Source organism: Mycteria americana, chromosome 6 (genome assembly GCF_035582795.1).
Source record: "Mycteria americana isolate JAX WOST 10 ecotype Jacksonville Zoo and Gardens chromosome 6, USCA_MyAme_1.0, whole genome shotgun sequence".
Taxonomy (NCBI): domain Eukaryota; kingdom Metazoa; phylum Chordata; class Aves; order Ciconiiformes; family Ciconiidae; genus Mycteria; species Mycteria americana.
In genome coordinates this window covers 48,944,652-48,956,840 of record NC_134370.1, presented here as the reverse complement: position 1 = coordinate 48,956,840, position 12,189 = coordinate 48,944,652, and the positions used below count along the sequence as shown (strand labels likewise).

Here is a 12,189-nt window from a genome sequence, read left to right as displayed (position 1 = left end):
TGTAAAAAAAAAAAAAAATTAATAATAAAATGTATATGTGCTCAAAACACCATGCTCCTCCTGCCTGCGGGGCGTGGCTGGGGGCGTGGCGAGGGCCGGGGTGCGCCGGGAAGGCGGAAGCGGGGCCGGGGCCGGGGCCGGGGCCGGGGCGGGCATGGCCGGGGCTGGCTGGGCCCCGCCGCGCCTGGACGAGTTCATCCTCACCGAGCGCCTCGGCACCGGCACCTACGCCACCGTTTACAAGGCCTACAGGAAGGTAGGGCCGGGCCCGCTGCGAGGACCCCCTCCAGCCCCCCCAAATCTGCCCCTCCCCCCCGGGGCCCCCGTTTTCACAGCCCTCCCTATGGGGCACCATCCCTATAGCCCCTGTATGGGACCTGCTGCCCCCAGCCTGGGGCCTGTCCCACGGGCTCCTTCCCCCCCCCTCCCACCCGGGACCCCTCTGGTAGGCTGGGGAGGGACCCCCAGGGTGGCTGCTTGCGTGGGGCCGTTCGGGGGGCTCCAGGGCTGGCTCCCCTCGGCAGAGGGACACGCGTGAGGTGGTGGCCATCAAGTGCGTGAGCAAGAGGAGCCTCAACCGGGCGTCGGTGGAGAACCTGCTGACGGAGATCGAGATCCTGAAGACCATCCGCCACCCTCACATCGTGGAACTCAAGGACTTCCAGGTGGGGCAGGGGGCTTCCCGGGGAGGGGACTGAGCCAGCATCTGTCCAGCTCAGGTCCTGGGGTCCATCCTGGCTCCCCAAGGGTGTATCCGTGGGGCTCTGTGCCAGCAACCAGGCAAACCGGTCCAGGCGGACCCTGCGTGGGTGGGATATGCGGCGGGACTGGCTGGGGTGGCGTGACGGGGTCCCCTTTGCCTCGCAGTGGGACAGCGACCACATCTACCTGATCATGGAGTTCTGTGCTGGGGGGGATCTCTCCCGCTTCATCCGCATGCGCAGGATCCTCCCTGAGAAGGTGGCACGCATCTTCCTGCAGCAGCTCGGTAAGGGCACCCTGCCCAGTGCCCCCACCAGCTCCATCGGGCACCCTTCCCTGGGATTTTGGGGGGCAGGGCTGTGGTGGTGTCCCCCCTGCCACATGCCCCCCTGCCCGCCCAGCCTGTGCCCTGAAGTTCCTCCATGACCACAACATCTCGCACCTGGACCTCAAACCACAGAACATCCTCCTGAGCACTCCGGAGAACCCACAGCTGAAGCTGGCAGGTCAGGGCAGGTCCCCAGGGAGGGGCTCGGGGTGGCAGTTCCTTCTTCCCCTCTCCCACAAGCTCTCTTTGCCCTCTCCCCTGCAGATTTTGGGTTTGCACAGTACATGTCACCGTGGGATGAGAAGCACGTTCTGCGGGGCTCCCCGCTCTACATGGCCCCCGAGATGGTGTGCCGCCAGCAGTACGATGCCCGGGTGGACCTGTGGTCGGTGGGCGTCATCCTTTACGGTGGGCTTTTGCTTTTGTTCCCGCTGGGGCTTGGCTCAGGGCTGGTTTCCCGCTTCCATCTCCCCCCACCGCTCCCTCTTCCCTCCTGCAGAAGCACTTTTCGGGAGGCCGCCCTTCGCCTCCCGCTCCTTTGCCGAGCTGGAGGAGAAGATCCGCAGTGACCGGGCTGTTGAGGTAACGCGAGATGGGACGGAGCCGGGTGGGATCTCACAGCCCGTCCCTGTGCCAGGGCTGCAGCAGGGCTGGTGGTCTCAGCCCCCTTCCCTCCCTAGCTGCCCAGCCGGCCCCTCCTCTCCCCGGAGTGCCGGGATCTCTTAGGACAGCTCTTGGAGAGGGACCCTTTGAAACGCATCTCCTTCGAGCGCTTCTTCGCCCACCCTTTTGTGGACATGGAGCATGTCCCTGGCCCTGAGAGCCTCTGCAAGGCGGTGAGCGGAGTACTGGGGTGCTGGTCCCCGGGGACATGGGGGGGCCGAGCCTTGACCCCTTGTTTCCCCCAGACCAACCTGGTGGTGGAGGCGGTGAAGAAGGACCAGGAGGGGGACGCTTCCGCTGCCCTCTCCCTCTACTGCAAAGCCCTGGAGTATTTTGTGCCAGCTCTGCACTGTGAGTCCACTCTGGGGGGCTGTGCCGGGGGGGGGGGGGGGGGGGGCAGCACCCTGGGGGAGGCCAGTTTGCAGCCCATCCACCCCGGTGTTCGGTTGCTCTCCCCCCCAGATGAAAGCGATGCTCGCCGGAAAGAAGCCATCCGTGCCAAGGTGAGCCAAAAACCCCTGGGGAGGTGGGAGACAGCATCCCCCCGCCTTTCCTGCCCAGCTTAGCTTGGCAAGATGGCCCCCATCCTCTGTCCCCCATAGTGGGGGTCCCCTCACCCCCTCTCCCCCCCGCTGTGGGCAGGTGGGACAGTACATCTCTCGAGCGGAGGAGCTGAAGGCGTTGGTCACCTCCAGCAGCAAGAGCCTCCTGCAGCAAGGAAACCCAGCCAGAGAGCTCCTTAAAGGTAGCAGTTTTTGGGGACCTGCTCCCCCCCCCCCCCCCCCAGCATCGGCAGAGGGGGCACCTGGTGGGTTTTGGGCTGAAGGGTGCCTCCCGGGGGTGCTCCCCAATGCAACGTCCCCTCTTGCAGAGATGGCCAAGGACAAGCCTCGGCTCTGTGCTGCGCTGGAAATGGCTTCTGCTGCCATTGCTAAGGTGAGTCGTGGATTTGGGGGTCCCCTCTCCCCTCGAGTGGAAGGGAAAAGAGCAAATGGGAGCCGGTGTATCCCCCCGGCTGCAGCCCGGCCTCTGGGATCTCTTGCAGGAGGAGGAAGGCAAGGATGACGGTGACACCCTGGAGCTCTACCAGCAGAGCCTGGGAGAGCTGCTGCTCCTCCTGGCCGGTGAGTTGTGGCTGTGGCGGGTGCTGCGGGGCAGGGGACGGATCCTGCGCCCGTGGCTGATCTGACGGCGCATCCTTCTTCCCTCTGCAGCGGAGCCTGCGGGGAGGCGACGGGAGCTGCTCCATGCGGAGGTGAGTGCCAGCCGTCAGGCAGCAGCGTGTCCCTGTTGGCATGGCTTTGAAGGGACTTTCCTCTCTCTCCTCCAGATCCAGACCCTGATGGCCCGAGCCGAGTACCTGAAAGATCAGATGAAGGTACGGCTCCTTGGGGGCCTCTGGAGCACGCCTGGGGGGGCTCTGGAGCATGCTTGGGGGCGGTTTAGAGGCTGGAAAAGACTCCTCTCCCCCTGGCAGATGCGGGAGGCACAGTCCATGGGCAAGGAGGCGCTGGCAGAGCCCGTCCGGAGCAGTGAGTCCCCATCTCCGTCCCCTCTCATCCCTTTGGAGGGGGCTTGGTGAAAAGGGCCTGGGGAAGTGTCCCCCCTCATGGCTGTAGTCCTGTGGTGGGGACTATCCCTACAGCTGGCGCAGCCATGGGGATATTCCTGCCCGTGGGTAATCCTGATCCCGCACACCCTCCTCTCCCCCCAGCATGGGGTCATCCATGCCCGGGAGCCCACCCGGGCTGGGTGATGGTGTGTGCAGCCAAGTGAGTGCCCTCTGTCCCCCCCGGCACAGCCTGCACCTTGCAGTGATGCCCAGGAGCCGGCCGGCGGGATGCTGCTCACCGCCCCGGCACTGCCATGCAAAGAGATGCCGTCGGCAGGGTGGAGGAAAGATGAGGTTTTCATCCCGACCGCTTTGGGGTAACTTCCTCGGGGGCTCACCCTTGCCCTCCCATCCCCAGAACGTCCCACAGATGGGTCCGCAGGGCCATCTGCCCCTCTGCCCGGGCGCTGGCGTCAACTCATTTCCCGACAGGTGGAGTTCCCTCCCAGCCCTGCCTCGACCGTCTGCTGCTGCAGCCTCCCCTGACCACGGCGGGCGGGTTATTCCACTCTAATTCCCTCTGCTGGCTGCAACGGGCTGGGTATTTTTATCCTGGCACCAGGCTCCGGCACAATATCCCCCCTGCCACTCGCGTACGTCTTGCCTTTTCGGCTGGATGTTTCTTCCACCTCCCAAATTCTTCTGGGGGAGCCCTGAGCGTATGCACAGCCCAGACCCACAAAACCACACTGGTAGCTCCAGGCTGTTGGTGATGGCAGCAGGCAGGGGGTCAGGGACGCTGCCTGCACCTGCCCTCTGCTGTGCCTTTCTCACCCAGTAACTACCTCTCTGCACCCACCGCTGCTCGCCCAGCCTTGAGCACCCAATTGCACTGTCCCAGCCCAGCCCTACCTCCCTCTCGCTGCTGGAGCATCGGGGTCGAGGCTTTTGCTTCCTAAACTTGCCTGCACTGGAGTCTGGCAGGTACTGTCTGCGTTCATCATTTGTGTCATGAGGTTACCGGTGCTCAGCGGGGACTAATTGATTGTGCATGCTCCTCCGCGGGTATGGTCGTCGAATAAAACAGATGAGCAGAAATCAATCACCTTCAGGGACAGAGTCGCACAGCTGCAAACAGCAATACCTCCCCAAAGGCAGAGCCTGGGCGTCCTGCCTGCTCTGCTCCTCAGGGCTCTGACAACCTGAATATCCAAATTATATTCCTGGGAGCCCTCTCAGCCCTGCAGAAGTCACTTATCCGGGGTGGTGAGGTCCGCCTGTCCTGCAAAGCAAGGGACTTTTCTCAAAATCTACTGTATTTCAAGGGAATGTAATTTATTGTCTTTATTAAACACTTGTTTTCTCCAATTACTCTAGTCTCAGGTTTGTGCTTTAAGACCCAAGAGGGGTCTCCAGCTGAGCCCAGGACCAAGAGCCAGCCCAGGGTGCCTGGAGCCATCGGGAAGGGCTGGGGACCCCTCATCCCTGTCCCCCTGCCCAGGACCAGATCCGGGGGGTCCCCCCTCCTCTCCTCCAGCCAGCGCTGGCTGGAAGTGTGCTACCTCCCCAGCCTCCCTGGGGACATGAGGCAGCCGAAACAAGGTTTGACCTTGTTTTCGCTTCAGATTTTTTTTCATTTCTGTGTGTGTAAAACATCGAGCAGAACAACATGAAAGATTACGTAAAAACACATTTTTCCCAATAGATTTTTATGGTGGGTGAGGAATGGCTGGGCTGGGCAGGGAGGTGTGGGGGAAAGGCAGAGGGGCTGGAGCAAATGATGGGGTGATTTTTGGGGGGCCCCAGGGGATGGTCTGAGCCGTGACCCCAGCACAGCTCCTCCCGAGGCTGCCTTTGCCCCAGATGCTGCCCCATAACGTGGTTTCTTCCTCCCACAGCCCCAGCCTGTAGCCCTTTGCCAGCTGCTCCGTGCCCAAGCTGTCGGAGAGCTTCCTGGGCAGATGTGGCAAGGCATTTTTATGTCTTTTTTATTATTCTGAGCAGAGATTATATCCTGAGGCTTTAAAGAGCTTTCAAACCCTCTGCCCTCCCCCGGCCTGTGGCTAGCGCAGAGCCGCTGGGGATGGCTGAACCGGCTGGCTGCGGCAGCCGGCACGGGTAATCGCATCTGCCTTTACGCTCCGCCGAAGCTGCGACTGAATCCGGAGCCTTTTGAAGTAGGGAGAGGCTCCAGCCGCTTCCCCGGGGGTGACGGAGCTCAGGATGCCTTGGCTTCGTGTCGGGGTGGATGCGAGTCTCTTCTGCGTCAGGGCTTGCAAAGCGCTGCCCAAACGTCACTGCCCAGGCTGAAGGGAAGGAGGCACGAAGCGAGCAGTCCCCAGCCCAGCAGCGTGGGGCCGGCTCTAGTGGTGGCCTCTGTCGCTTGGCATGGCTTCGGCTGCAGTGGGGAGGAGCGAGCGCTGCCGTAGTCCAGCCGCCTTCTCCCGTCGGTGTCACAGCAAAGCCCGGTGGGGGTGCGTGCCGAAGCGGTCCTGCCTGCTCGTGCCATCCAGCCCTTGCAAAGGGCTCTTCCCACCCGGAGCCTCCCGTGCATCGCTCACGGGGCGGCTCTTGGGTCTGGATTGTCACCCAGAGAGGGACACAGGGGCGGCGGATGGGTTTATCACCCTCCTTGTACCAGCCCGTGGGTTACTAGGTGATAGGAGTTCAAACGCTTATAAAGAGAGGGCTGGGGAAAGCTGGGTCAGTGTGTGGAGCCAATCCTGGGCTCTCCTCCATGCTCTTTAATCCAGATTAATCCCAGTATCTGGACCAGCAGTGCAGCGATGCTGCAGTGGGATAGATGGGGCCATCCCTTCCCGCAGCAGCTCGCAGGGAGACTTAATTGCCTGCCAAAAGAAGAATGAAGCGTTCAGCGGAGATCCCCCATCCTTTGATGGTGGTTCATTTGTTTTGGCGCTTTAACGATTGCTCATTTAATGTTTTGGCCATTGAGGAAACCACTCGCATCATCCCGCGCTCACCAGCAGAAAGGAGGCCTGATCCTGCGGCTGTATGACGAGGGGTTGCTCCACATCTGCTGCAGGAGGGTAGGAGCTCTGCCTGCCCGCGCAGCATTTATTTCTAAGCTCAGCTGCCAGCAGAGATCCTCCAGCGCCCGATAAGGGCTTGCTCAGACAAAACCACCCCAAACTCGGTCCCATAGGTTAGGGAATTATATAGGGGTTTATAGTGTAGAAGAGAAAAAAATAGATTTTCTGCTTTAATCCACACTAATTCCTTGCTTTACGTTTTTTAGCCCGTGTGTTGATGCCCGGAGCGGTCATATGGCATGCAGGCAGCCGGGATGCTCGGCTGCAGGGATGCTCGGGGACCCAGCAGTGGGGAATGCTGGCAAATGGGATGCATCTCTTGATGGGCAGGGGACAGGCAGGAGGAAGGCTGCCTGCCCCTGCTCGCCCCATCCCAAACTCTCCTCCCCAGTTTGGGCACCGGGCCAGCGATGGGAGCAGGGCTGTGGGCCTGGAGCATCCTCAGAGCTCACGCTGCTTTGCCGGGAATGCTTTACTGAGGCTTAACACGTCGCGGAGCTGAGCGGGAGAGCGCGTGCTGCTTGCTTCTCACATGCCTGGGGGTCATGGTGCCTCCTAAAATAAACCCGCTGAGCTTCACGCGGCCTTTGCGTGGCGGCACGTGGGCCGGGAGCAAGCACGGAGCAGAGCCGAAGGTCCACGGCTGGGGGAATGGGGAAGGGGGGCAAAATAACAGGTGGGGGAGAGGGTCCAGGCTGTGTCCTGGTGGGGTTACACTGGTTACGGGTGGGGATGAAGCAAAGGGCTGCATCCCCCAGCCCCGTCTGCCTCCCTCTGCTCCGGTGGGGATCCAGCTCACCTGCGGGATGTTTTATTGATCAAGCCTTGCCATCAGCCGGGGATTTAAAAGCCGAGCCCGGCTGGAGGGCTTGGCATGGTCAGTGCCTGCTCTCTGCTATCCCTTTCCTGGTGGGGGATTAGATGGGCTTGGGTTGATCCTCATCAGGTATGATCTCCTTTCAAAGCTAAAGCTGCTTCTGCCAATCTTCCCCCTCCTTTCTCGCCAGCCTCCAGCACCATGTGGGGCTGGGTTAGGGCTCTGCCTGGGGCAGATGTCCCTCGAGCTGCTGGTGGGTCCCTGTGGGGCTGGAGAGCAGCCCGGTCTGTGGGGCTGGAGGGTTGCAATGATGTGTGTCCCCATGGGCAGAGCATCACGCCTGAGCTGCGGCCAGGTGGCTGAGCTGCCTCTGTCTGTCCGTCCTGTCAGCCAAAGCGGCGGCTGATTTCTTCTCAGAGGTGAGACAAACTCTGACTTTGGAGGATATCAGGAGTTTTTCAGGACTCCCTGGCCCCAGCACGGTATTACCAGGGCACTGGGGGTAGAAAGCAATCTCCTGGCCATACCAGGGAGCTTTGCTCAGCCCAGAAGCCCGCATCCATGCTGTAATAATAATAATAATAATAATAATACCACCAGTTTCCCAGCACCCTCCCCTGCATTTCCTGGCTGACCTACCCCCCGCAAAAGCAAATTGCAGTTAATCCGCTCCGTTGGGATTTGAAGCAATAAATTCCCAGCCTGTGCCAGCTCTTTCCAGGAAGCCTCGCTGCAAGAGCCCACCACCTGCCAGGATGCCAACAGGCCAGAGCTGCTCCAGCTTGAAGTCGCACCTGTACTTATCATGGTCTCTTCCCTGCAGAGACATGTCCTTGCTCGGAGCAGCACTGTGGACATCCCGCAGTGCCCATGAGACTGAGGCGGGGAGCTGGTGAGTGATCTGAAGGCTTTTTTACTAAAATAGCCAAAAATCTGTGAAATCTGGGGGTTTTGCTTGCTTTTAAACTCGGCTGCTGACAAAGAGCTGCTCGTAGCATCCCTTCAGTATGAAACATGGCAAAACACCCGACCACAACCAGGCGTGATGCTTTCTTCTGGATGATGCCACAAGAGACTTCTCCCTTGAGCTCCCATCACTGCTCGCTCCTGCCCTGTAAAGGGGATGTGCTTGATCTCTCTACACCCCTCGTACCTTGGGGCACCCCAACACCTTTATCAGGAAAGCACTGCTCGAGGAGAGAAATAAATGCATAGACATCTCCTGGTATTTATTCCACCGGTTATAACAGTACCATGGCACGGGGACAGCATAGGAGGTGGAGAGACACCCAACTGAGCACAGCGCACAACTACGGCACGACAGAGGAGGAGGAGGTTTTCCCTTATCACTTTGTTCTTCTCCTGGAAGGAACAAGGACACGAGTGGATCCCACCCCGGGAGAGGGAGGGTGTGCCACCACCGCTCCAGGGAAGGTCTGGTGTGGGTTCAGATGAGCACCGGGGAGGGGTTTGGTTCCTCTCTGACATGAATTCAGGCTTCAGCCCTCTGGTCCTCAACATCCCCCTTCCCACTGGGCTAAATGGGATCATACAGCAGGTCCTTCCCAGCTGACTCCTTTGAGAGGGTCCCTCAAGGGCAAAGTGGTTGGTATTTCTTGCACGGATGGGGTGCTACTTCTCGTGTGATGGGTATGGGATGGGGGGGGGGGGGGGGGGGGGCGCATTTCGCATTGTGCCTTGTCCTGGCAAAGCAAATCGGAGCCTCCCTGTCATTTCTAGGAGGCTTGGTCAAAATGTGTAGGCAGAGACATGGCATATGGCCACCAGTCTGCTGGAAAGCCTTTGCCTTCCCATGCTGATGTGGTTCAATAACACTCCAAGGTCACTCAGAGTTTTCCTTCCATGCAAACCCCCCAGCTCTCGCTAAAGACACCCACTGCCACGGGCACAGGAGAAGGCGTTGGGGTACGGGGGGGACATGCTGGCTCTTTGCTCTAACCTCAGACCGGAGAACAAAACAAAAACCACACATCAAGGGCATCTGGGTCAAGGGACTTGAGGCTTCACATGGCTCAGAAGGAGGACCCGACTCACACAAGGCAAGGGTGACAACATCAGTGGGGTCCCCGCTGCAGGCAACAGCCACCGCCAGACCCTTCGCTGCGTCCCCTCCCTTCTCCCCCACCGTCATGTTGACGGGGAGGGGGGGTTCAGCTGGGTCACATCACGGCGCATTTCTCAGCCGATTGCTTCAGGTCCTCTAGCGTGGCCGAAGCTTTGTCTTTCAAGGAATCAAGGTCCAGGTTCTGGATGTTGCTGAGCTGGCCGATAACCGAGTTCTTCTCTTCCTCCTCCTCGTTGTCCTGCTCGATCATCTTGGCCAGCTCTTTGGGCAGCTCCACGTCGCCTCCCACCAGCTGGATCTGGTTGTCATCTGTTTCGTTCTGAAATGGGCCAGGAGAAAGTCACGTGTGGGATACTGCGGGTGGGAAGGGGAGCTTCTGGAGGCACTAAAGGCACGTGCAAGGTTCACAGCGGTGTCTGCAAGGGCTTTGGGCTGTCTCCCCATTTTAAGGTCCATGTGTGTTGGTCCCTGGGGCTCACAGTCATCCTTGTGCTGCGGGTAGGATGGTGCCCATAAGCTCCATCACTGCTGACCCAGAGGGGACATGGCTGAGCAGAGCCCAGGCACACACCAAGAGACACAGCAAGAGCTGAGATGATAACCTGAGTGTGCCAGCATCAGTATAAATTGGCTTTCAACTTGCATTGGAGTGGCTGGGGAGGCTTAGGCACCCAATTAAGCTACACGCATGCTTAATGACTGCGCCCACCGGAGATGGGGGTCAGCTCTGCGCTGGAGAGCCACAGGGAGACTTTGCAAGAGGCAGCCCTGCTGCCAAGCGGGATGAGTAATGAGCAGAAGAAACTTGTCGAAAGATTAAAAGGGACATCTCAAGCATGAGAAAGCAGCAAAAGGATCGGGGGGGGGCAGATCTGAACAAATCCCTGTTTCCCCTGAAGAAAAAATCTCCATCTCTTCTTTTTCTGCCTTTTCTCGCTGTTGGCAGGGGAAAAATAAATTCTCCAGCTGTTTATTTCCTGGCAATAAAAGGGGTGTGAGAAGCAGTGGCGTGTGCATCCAGGCTGGCTGAACAATATCAAACAATCTGAACAATATCACTTGGCTTAGCTGACCTTTCTGAACTAAAATTAGCCCGGCTCCAATTTAGAGTATTCACCACCGAGAGACTTTTGCTGAATAAAGGGTGGGTTTGGGGGGAGAAGAGCTTGTGGCAATTCCAAGAATGGCTGAATTATCCCTTGATTAAATTGTTTCTAGTGAATCATTCATCGGGCAGAAATTCCAAAATAGGAGTTTAGCTGGGAAATCTTTGCCAAATAATCCGGGGAGAGGAGCTGGCTAATCCAGCTGGGAAGGTGTAACTCCGGCTCTGCTCCTGGCTGCGGGGCTGAGAGTCCGGGGTGAAGGTGGCTTTCCCTCGTCCAGCTGGGGTTAGGGGATAAAAGAGAGGAAGAGAGGGACCAAGCAGGGCAGAGGGTGTGTGTCGGGGGTCCCACTGTTTGGGGCTGGTGGCTTGTGGTGATCTGGTCTGATGGGAAAGGACCAAGATTTGGGTGGAAGGATGCTTTTTAGGGGAACTGGTTTGCACTTGGGCTTTGTAGTTCAAAAACCCACCCAGCCAAGGGGGTCCAGTGCTCCTTCCCCTCCTTGCAGAGCAGGGGTGTTGTCTGTCCCTCCATGGTGCCATCCACCAAGCCCCCCATGAGGGTTGCTCTGGGGCTTGGCTCCCTGTGTGCCTCCCCCCATGCCCGGCATGGCCGTACCTTGGGGAGCCTGTACTTGTCTCGGAAGTGGGACCTGAACGTGGCCCTCTCCGCCTTGCGCTGGGCAAACTGGGCATCTCTCTCCATCCTGCGAACCATACAGGGCAGTTACCAGCAGCTGCTGCCCCCAGTCCCTGGGTTTGAGCATCTCTATCCCCCCCAACCTGGCTACCCCCCATGTCCTCTGCAAAGTCCCGGTTCCCCACAATTTCCTCCCCCCAGGGCAGTCTGAAAGGAGAAAACAATCCCATCTCACGGGCAAGGAAGCGGATTAAGGGATTAGGGTGTTCATTAAACTCCCTCATGGCCCCGCTGCCCCCAGCGCTGTGTCCCCCCATCCACCCATGCATGGGACAGGGGGCTGCAGAGGGACTGCCCCGTCCCCCACCGGACCCCGGGGTTCCAGCCCACCCCAGTACCCAGTGCCGGTCGCACTTACTTCTCTTCCACCAGCTGCCGCTGATATTCCTCATACTCCTCGCGGGTCATGCCCTGCGCCTCGGCCGGAGACTTCTCACCCTCGCTCTTCTCCTCACCGCCCAGGCCGCCTGTCAGGTTCTTCAGCTGCCCTCCCACCATGCTCTTCACCATGAACGCCATGGTCGCAGTCCTGGGGGGCTGGGGAGCCCGGGGGCTGGGGGAGCACGAGGACCCTGGAGCCGGGGTGTGGAGTTACTGTGGAGCTGGGGTGCTGGGAGATCCGGGGTTAGTGGGGAGATGGGGTTCTGGGGTATGGAGGAGCGGGGAAGATGGGGTTGCTGAGTTATGGGGGAGCCCGGGGTACCGGGCTAAGAGTGCGCCGGAGTGCCGGGGAGCTGAGGTATGCTCGGTGCTGGGGTGCCAGGAGTAGGGAGTTGCTGGGAAGCTGGGGTGCTGCGGGTACGAGTTCCCGGGGAGCCGGAGTACCGGGTTATTGAGGAGCCGGGGTCAGTGGAGCCGAGTTCCCGGGACGCCGGAGTACCGAGTTCCCGGGGAGCCGGGATGCCGTGGAGGTGAGTTCCCGAGGCGCCGGAGTATCGAGTTCCCGGGATGCCGGCGTGCAGCGGAGCCGAGCTCCCGGGATGCCGGAGTACCGGGTTATCGAGGAGCCGGGACGCTGCGGAGGTGAGCTCCCGGGATGCTGTGGAGCCCGGTTCCCGGGGGCCGGGAGCCGGGCTGTCGGGGCTGCCGGGGATCAGCGGGGCCGCGCCGCCCCGCCGCCCATGGCGGGGCCGGGCTGACCGGGGAGCGGAGCCCGAGCGGCGCGGAGCGGCCGGCGCTGCAG

General features: G+C 60.2%; 2 protein-coding genes across 5 annotated transcripts; one reads left to right on the top strand and one right to left on the bottom strand.

Annotated features, from left to right (window-relative positions):
- Positions 1-114: 114 nt before the first annotated feature.
- ULK3 (unc-51 like kinase 3) lies at positions 115-3,654 on the top strand. 4 transcript variants are annotated; one of them, XR_012776212.1, is made up of 16 exons: positions 115-256; positions 525-665; positions 868-988; positions 1,104-1,208; positions 1,295-1,438; positions 1,530-1,612; positions 1,711-1,866; positions 1,939-2,044; positions 2,156-2,196; positions 2,336-2,438; positions 2,565-2,629; positions 2,739-2,817; positions 2,908-2,948; positions 3,001-3,071; positions 3,171-3,225; positions 3,495-3,529. XR_012776212.1 is itself a non-coding variant. In XM_075505650.1 (16 exons), exons 1-16 carry the CDS (start codon positions 155-157, stop codon positions 3,509-3,511), a joined length of 1,401 nt encoding a protein of 466 aa, XP_075361765.1. In that variant the 5' UTR covers positions 115-154; the 3' UTR covers positions 3,512-3,654. The 4 variants fall into 4 exon arrangements, 3 of the variants coding, with proteins under 3 accessions (XP_075361765.1, XP_075361764.1, XP_075361766.1); XM_075505650.1 differs by having other exon boundaries at positions 3,030-3,071; positions 3,495-3,654; XM_075505649.1 differs by having other exon boundaries at positions 3,024-3,071; positions 3,495-3,654.
- A 5,641-nt stretch (positions 3,655-9,295) lies between these two features.
- CPLX3 (complexin 3) lies at positions 9,296-11,525 on the bottom strand. The gene is made up of 3 exons (XM_075504180.1): positions 11,365-11,525; positions 10,926-11,013; positions 9,296-9,520 (listed from the first exon to the last, which is right to left on the bottom strand). Exons 1-3 carry the CDS (start codon positions 11,523-11,525, stop codon positions 9,296-9,298), a joined length of 474 nt encoding a protein of 157 aa, XP_075360295.1.
- Between the last annotated feature and the right edge of the window lie 664 nt (positions 11,526-12,189).